This window comes from Lepus europaeus, chromosome 8 (assembly GCF_033115175.1).
Source record: "Lepus europaeus isolate LE1 chromosome 8, mLepTim1.pri, whole genome shotgun sequence".
Taxonomy (NCBI): Eukaryota; Metazoa; Chordata; class Mammalia; order Lagomorpha; family Leporidae; genus Lepus; species Lepus europaeus.
Window position 1 is genome coordinate 33,664,453 of NC_084834.1, and position 8,358 is coordinate 33,672,810.

Consider the following 8,358-nt stretch of genomic DNA (forward strand, 5'->3'; position numbering starts at 1 on the left):
TTCTTGCAATTATTTTTTAAACAGCATAACAACTGCACAGAATGTACATTGTACTAGGTTTTATAAGTCATCCAAAAATGGCTTAACGGGTGGGGAGCATTGTGTAGGTTATATGCAAATGCTATGCCATTTTATATAATGGGTTTGAGCTTCTATAAATTGATGTCTGAGGCATTCCTGCAAGCAATCAATCCCTATGGGTATAGAAGGACAAGTGTATAAGCTTTAAAATAGACAAGGCAGCATTATACTTCCACCTCATCATCTCATGTGCAAATTCTTGCTAAAATGCTTAGCTGCCTTTTCACAGTCATCCCCAACTACAGACAGCAAAAGACAATATTTGAGGACCTTAGAGGTTCAGGATCAAAGGCAGTGAAAGTGATACAGCTAGGGAAGCACTGAGGAAATATGAACTTCCAGCACCCAAGCCACAGGCAGTGTCCACACCACCTAAGTCTTTCCTGCTCATCCAGCATGGCAGTAGGCTTGGCACACTCCCTTCCCATCATGCACCTGAACCTTCTTCCTGTCATGCACCAGATGCCATGACACTTTCCTAGAGACTACCACGCACACTGCAGCTCCCCAAACCCTGCCTTCTTTTCATTTTTTTTTTTGACAGGCAGAGTGGACAGTGAGAGAGAGAGAGAGACAGAGAGAAAGGTCTTCCTTTGCTGTTGGTTCACCCTCCAGTGGCCGCCGCGGCTGGCGCGCTGCGGCCGGCGCAGTGCGCTGATCCGATGGCAGGAGCCAGGTGCTTATCCTGGTCTCCCATGGGGTGCAAGGCCCAAGCACTTGGGCCATCCTCCACTGCACTCCCGGGCCATAGCAGAGAGCTGGCCTGGAAGAGGGGCAACCGGGACAGAATCCGGCGTCCCGACCGGGACTAGAACCCGGTGTGCCAGCGCCGCAAGGTGGAGGATTAGCCTAGTGAGCTGTGGCGCCGGCTAAACCCTGCCTTCTTTGACTTTTTTTTTTTTTTAAGATTTATTTTCTTTATTTGAAAGACAGAGTTACAGAGAGAGCTAGAGACAGAGAGAGAGAGGTCTTCCATCCGATGGTTCACTCCCCAAATGGCCACAATGGCTGGAGTTGAGCCAATCTGAAGCCAGGAGCCAGGAGCTTCTTCTGGGTTTCCCACAGGGGCCCAATGACTTGGGCCATCTTCTACTGCATCCCCAGGCCATAGCAGAGAGCTGGATCAGAAGAGGAGCAGCCAGGACTAGAACTGGCGCCCAGATGGGATGCCAGCGCTTCAGGCCAGGGCTTTAACCCACTGCTCCACAGTGCTGGCCCCCTCCTTTGACTATTCAGTTAACACCCCCAGCTTTCCCTACAAAAGGATCATGGTTAATCTTGTGAATTGCAGTTCATTCTCCTTCCAGAGTTTGCCTCCACTCACATCTTGCTTTCCTGCACACCTTTATCTACATTCTCCTCCTTGAATTCTTTTCTCACGTGGAAGCAAAAACCTGCAACAAGCCCAGCAGGGGAGTTGTCTCCCACAACAAAAATATAATAACTCCCAAAACACAGAAGTAGGAGAACTCTAGAACTGACTGCTAAAAGTAAGTGTCCACGACTGATACACATGACATTAGCAAGCATCAGTCAAAAGTTGACTTTTCTGCTGCTCATTCATTAAAACAAAACCAGAATAAACCCTCCAATCTGAGCAATTTGACAGTATTTGGTTAATGTGAAATGTTCAGGTAGGCAATAAAATTAAGCTAGTAGATGGAAATTCTGGTCCAGGTAAAATCCAAGGCTATCAGCCTGGGTTTAAAGACAGTATTTTCAGATTTTACCTTTTTTTTTTTTTTGCCTTAATAATAAAATCACAGTTTAATGAACTCTTGGCATGTTTGTGTCTGTTTTAATTTAAACATTTAGCTAATGGGATTAGTGGGGACTTCAACAGTTTGTCAAACAGCCAATAATTCTGAATTCTTTCAATTTGTCTAACATGCAGCAAGAGTCACACTTTTGAAATAAGAAGCAATTGTCACATTTCTTCCAATTTAAGACTCTCTTGAAACGTGCAACATTGACTTAATGACAGCTTTTCAAAATTAACAGCTTTTTTATATAAAATTGTCTTATGTAGTCTAAGAGGTATCTCCTTTTCAGAAACATTAGATGTGAGAAAAAATGTACACTTTAGAATGGAGTTCTGTCAGTTTTTGTTTCATATATTTTTATTTTTTAATTTTTTTGACAGAGTGGACAGTGAGAGAGAGAGACAGAGAGAAAGGTCTTTCCTTTTCCGTTGGTTCACCCCTCAATGGCTGCCGCAGCTGGCGCACTGTGGCCAGTGCACTGTGCTGATCCAAAGCCAGGAGCCAGGTGCTTCTCCTGTTCTCCCATGCAGGTGCAGGGCCCAAGGACTTGGGCCATCCTCCACTGCACTCCTGGGCCATAGCAGAAAGCTGGCCTGGAAGAGGAGCAACCGGGACTAGTACCTGGTGCCCCGACCGGGACTAGAACCCGGGGTGCCAGCACCACAGGTGGAGGATTAGCCTATTGAGCCACGGCACCAGCCATGTTTCATATATTTTTCAACAATGTTTATTCATTTGAAATGCAAAGTAACAGAGAGAGGAGAGAGAGAAACACAGAGAGATCTTCTGTTAGTTGGTTCACTTCCCAAATGGCCACAACAGCAGGGGCAGGGGCAGGGCCAGGCCACAGCTAGGAGCCAGGAGTTTCGCCCATGTTGGTGGCAGGGGCCCAAGTATTTGGATCATCTTCCACTGCTTTCATAGGTACGTTAGCAGTTAGTCGTTTGATTGCACATTTGGAAGCCATATGTCACCCAGATAAATTGATCCCGTTATCATTACATAATGCCCTTTTGTCTCCAGTACTGTTCTTTGCTCTGAAGTCTACTGTATTGACTTTAATACAGCCACTCTATTTTTTTTTTACACAAAACAATAGTGTTTTCATGACACATTCCTTTTAATGCTTCCAGTCTATTCATATTGCTGAGTTTGAAGTGAGTCTCTTAGAAGCAATATATAGTTGAATTGTTTTGTTAATTGGACTATGACACTCTCTGCCCTTTTATTAGCATATTTAATCCATTTACATTTAAAATAATTTTTTTTGTCTAAATGTTTTTATTTGAAACAAATAGTTGCTCTAAGCAAGACCTTACTTTCCCTACTCCAAAATAAAATGAACACAATGGGGGCAAAATTCATTTGGCAGGACAGTTCCAGTATGTGAACTCACTGTGGTTGGGGTAACTTTATCCTTTAGCAGTCATTCTTCTACAAATATTAACCCCAAACTACTAGCATCACACAAAAGGAAGTGGCCTTAATTTTGTGTGTAGGGCAGTGTGTTCTATAAGTGCCGACAGGTGGGAGACACACAAACAGAACTCACTCTTTAAAAAAATCTAATTCAAAGTAGAATTTTCAATCCCCCCTTTCTCTTGTAGTAAAAAGTAGCCCTGGGGTCTGCACACCGATTTGGTTTTATCCTGACCATTTACAAAGTGTTCCCCACATGACTTGCATCACTAGGGTTACGGATAACAGTTCACTCTCTCTGAAGAGACGCAGCTGTCTACTCCTTTCTCCTTTTCTTGCCTTCGTGTTCATGCTCCTTGGGGTGGCTGCTATCTGAAGGTCTTTTGGAGCCACCATGCTGTTTGGCTTCTTCCAAAAACTTGTCCAAACCAAAAGGATCTTCCTCAAACTGAACTGGTCCTTCTCGGCCTCTCTGCCTGCGGTCTGAGCCAGAAAACTCCTTGTCGGGAACAAACCTGTTGGTCTTTATTCTGGCTTCCAGGTCATCACCATACATGTCCTTGTCCAGATTTTTACTGGGCCTGTAAATACTCTGGGCCATATCTTTACCACCTCTCCAGACTTGATCATAAACATTATAAATTTCATCTTCTCCACCTGCAAATCCACTGTCCATACCCTTGGACTGGTTGAAGAGCCTTTGGTCATACTGAACTTCGTTGGAAGTCCGAGGGTTGGGCACACCAAGAGCAATGACTGATATCCCGATTTTCATTTCTCTGTAGTTTCGACCTCTTATCAGGAGCTGCCCTGGAAAGATTCCAGTCGTGCTGTCTCTCTTTTCGCCTATCATGCCGGATTTCATCCCTCTCATGTGCCTCCCCATCCTCTTTTTCCACATGGGTTTTGATCCCAGCTCTCCTCTCCCTGGCTTTCTGGGCCATCTCTCTTAGCTTCTCTTCATGTTTTTCCTTTTCTTTTTGAGCCATCTTTCTCTCTACTTGGGCACGCATCTCCACAGCTTCACGAGCCTTCCTATCAGCAATGTAGAGCGCTTCGGCCAGTTTTGCAAAATTTTCATTTATGTGTACTGTCTGGAGACCTCTCCCATCAGCAGCCAGACGTTTGTCTAATGGAATTGTATAACCCTTTGCATTTTTCCAGTTGGAAATACAAGGAGGACTCTTCCACTCTTGTTGTTCCTTTACGGTCATCTTTCGGCTAGGAGAATGCATGACAAGAGCAGGAGGAGAAGGTGGTCCCCGGAGAATTTTCTTATTAATCTTGAACCTTGGAGGCTCCATTGGATGTTTCTGCATTTCTACCATCCGAATCACCCTCTGTTTAGCTCCAGAGTTGAAAGCCACACCTTGTTGAGATGGTGTGTATCGGATATACTGAGCAGGGGCCAGTTTATCAGCTGCTCGAACTGGCATGGCTGCAGCAACTTTCTGTGATACAGATTTTTCCAAGGCTACTCTTGTCTTTTCTGTTATCTCTTTAATAGCTTCTTCATCAGGTCTTTGCAGGTCTGGATCATCTGCATTCATAACCTCCTTTGGAGCCAGGTCAGAATATTTGCTATAAATGACCTTGTCTTTTGACTGTCCTTGTCGAGCAATTGCGTCATATTTAATTTTTCCTTCAGGATCTACCTGAATGGCCAGTGCATTTGACATTTTTTTTCTTGCGTCCCATATCCAGTGGATACTGAGCCACATGGATCTCTGGAAAAGCACCTCCATCTCCAAAATCCTCTAACAGCCGAGGTATCCAGCCTTTCCGGTACCCGTATGGGGGGCGCTCCCTTCGAGATGAGACCAGCGAGGTCTGTCGTGATTTCTGGGATCTTGCCTTTTCCTCAGCCTCAAGCTGGTCCTGAGAGAGCTGAGTAGGTGCAGGTAAAAAGCTGGTGAGCGCCATCTTCTTCCGCTTCTTCTAACCTAAAATAATTATTAATATATTTTTTCTTTGTTCCTCTGTTTCTCTTTTCTTACCTTTCTATAAGTTACTTGCACTTTTTTTTTTAAATCCATCTTGTTTTTTGTTAGTATTTTGGGACATTTTTCTTTTTATAGTTCATAGTGGTAGGTCTAGGTATTGAAATACACACATGTGACTTTTCACAGTCTGCTGCTCTCAAAATTTTATTTCTCTTAAAAATTTTCAAAAGATTTATTTGAAATGCTAGTGACAGAAAGAGAGGGAGAGACAAAAAAAAAAAGAGTTCTCCATCTATTACTTCACTCCCCAAATGGCCACAATGGTTGCAGCTGGGCCAGGAGGAAACTATAAACCAGGAATTTCATTTGGGTCTCCCATGTGGATGGGAGAGGCCCAAGTACTTGAGCCATCTTCCACTGCTTTCCCAGGCACACTAGCAGAGAGCTGGATTAGAAGAGCAAAATCTAAGACTCAGACTGGCACTCTGACAGGAGATGCTGGTATTGCAGATAGCGGCATACCCTGTAATGCCATAACGCTGGCCCATTTTATTACTTTCAGTGAAGTCTGGCAAGCTCACTTCTACTTAGGTCTCTTTACCTTCTCTGCTTTTAATATATCATTGTGTTAAGTATCAGATGGTCTGATAGTTTTTATTTGAAAGGTAAACTATCACTTATAAAATTCATGAAGAAAAGAATAGTATTTTGTATGTATCAGACAGATTTTTGCTGTTTCCATTGTTTCTTCCTTCCTAAGACCCCTTCTTTCATCAATTCCTTTCTCTTAAAAGAAATACCGTAAGTCAAGCTTTATGGTGGCAACAGATTCCTTTGAGAATATCCTTATTTACCTTTCATTCCTCGATGTAGTTTTTGAGGTTAGCAGTTTTTTTTCTTTCAGCACTTGAAAACTATTGTGCCACATCTTTAAGGTCTCCAGTTTCAGATGAGAAGTCTGACATCATTTAAATTTATCTTCCCCTAGGAAGTGATGCGTTGTTTCTTCCTGGGCATTTTCAAGGATTTATCTTTAGTTTTCAAAAGTTTGGCTATATTGTATGTTGATGTGGATTTCTTTGGGGGATTGACATGGATGTGTCTCCACATGGATTCCTTTTGGGGATTTACTCACCCTCCTGAATTTATGAGTTTGTATCTTTTGGTAAATTTGGCAAGTTCTATGTAATTATTTTTTTTTAAATTAGTCTTTCAGTCCCACATTCTTCCTTCTCTCCTTCTACAGCTCTGATATTATGAATATAACATTTTTGTTAATGTTTCAGCTGTGAAATAAGAATACTTTTATTTTTAAATAGTTAGTATTTGACATTTTTAAAAGATTTATTCATTTGTTTGAAAGGCAGAGTTACATAGAGAGGGAGAGACAGAGAGAGGTCTTCCTTCCTCTGGTTCACTCCACCAAACAGCTTCAATGGCCAGTGCTTGGCTGGGCTGAAACTAGGAGCCAAGAACTTCATTTGGGTCTCCAAACAGGGTACAGGATCCCAAGCACTTGGGCTATCTTCTGCTGCTTTCCCAGGTACATTAGCAGGGAGTTGAACCAGAAGGGGAGCAACTGGAGCTTGAACTGGCACCTATATGGGATTCAGGGTTGCAGGTGGCAGCCTTAACTGCCATGCAACAAGGCTGACTCCAAAATAAATCTATTTTCTCTCTGTTGTTCAGATTGGATGAATTATTTTGTTTTGTCTTTGTGCATTGGTTCTATTCTCTATTATCTCTACCATTTAGTCCATTTAGCATGTTTTTTGGTTCTTTTTTCAGTTCTACGATTTCTACTTGTTTTTTTTTTTTAATAACTTTTCTTTGCTGAGATTTTCCTAATACATTTTTAAGATAATTTATAATTAAATACTGAAATATTTTTATGGTGACTGTTTAAAATTCTTTTAAAATAACTCTAAAATATGACTCATCACAATGTTAGTGTTAGCCAATTGTCTATCTCTTTCAAGGTATAATTTTCTTGGATCATGTTATAATAAATAATTTTCTTCTATATCTCGGATATCTTATCTATTGTGTTATGAGTGTCAGGTTTAAATTGAAATCTTTTATTTTAGCAGATAGTCACTTTGTTTAGTGTTCTTGGCCTACTTTTGTGGGTTTTGAGTACACTGAAATTGAATTTTCTGAATCTTTGCAATACTATTTCAGTCTAATTGGCTTATCTGATGCCACCAGAGTGCCCACTGTTGCTTGCTGGTGCTGCCTGATGAAGAAGAGATCTTTTCAGGCCTAGACTCCTACTGCCTCTCACTTGTGAAATGTGGTAAGAGTTCATCTGCTGGTGCCTCTGGACTACCCTGGAGTCTGGCTGGCAGAAGATATGCTTGGGTCCACAGGATCAAAGACTCTTCCAAGAGTAGGCCTCTTTTAACAGCTGGGCCCTCTGAATGATTTGCCTCCTGCCTTAATGTCATTAGGTGGGAAAGAGTCTCAGTTCTAGTGGGGGAAGTAGAGCGCTTTCCCTGGCTGCTCATTGTTGGTGAAGCTCCTGTTCATTCTCCTTGCTGGTGGTATTGGGATCACCTGATGTTTTCAGAGATTCTCCTGTTTTATCCAGGGGTATAGTAAACCTACCTGATCACCTGCGGTTGTTTGGCTTTCTGTGTGTTGGGCAAGCAGACCCATATTTGGGAGTTCTAGAGCAGAACATCCCCCTAGTTGAGGGGGTTGTTCTGTAACACTACCCATGCTTTTCTTGCTGTATGCAGTCTCTGACTTTATGGTGTGGTTTCTGATTTGGGCCCTAGTCCACACTCAACTTCCATATTGTTGCAGCATCAAGGTATGTGGCCACCGTGAGGGAAGTTGACATAGGCAATGGAAATGGAAGGAATTGAAGGCTGCTTGATGAATTCAGATTTATCCTAGTAATCCCAGCAATACTTTTCCTACCAGAGCATTAGAACATATGAGTTCATTATAACAAGATCTTTCCGATGTTGCTTTATTATGTGCCTTAGACTACTGTGACTGGAAAAGCAGGAAATCATGATTTATAATGGAATCAATTTGGAAAATCATACCAAGAATGACAAATATGCTTCTATGAGAAACCCAATACAGATATAAAGAGATAAGAAGAATAGGTATTTTACCCTGGCAGAATGAAAGTATTTGAG

General features: G+C 42.2%; 1 protein-coding gene across 1 annotated transcript; it reads right to left on the reverse strand.

Moving 5' to 3' along the window:
• Positions 1 to 3,487: 3,487 nt before the first annotated feature.
• On the reverse strand, positions 3,488 to 5,200 carry LOC133765508 (SNW domain-containing protein 1-like). Its single transcript, XM_062199067.1, is given in 3 exon segments — positions 3,488 to 4,021; positions 4,023 to 4,948; positions 4,950 to 5,200. Coding segments are annotated over 3 exon segments (1,605 nt in total). The 5' UTR covers positions 5,187 to 5,200; the 3' UTR covers positions 3,488 to 3,579.
• Between the last annotated feature and the right edge of the window lie 3,158 nt (positions 5,201 to 8,358).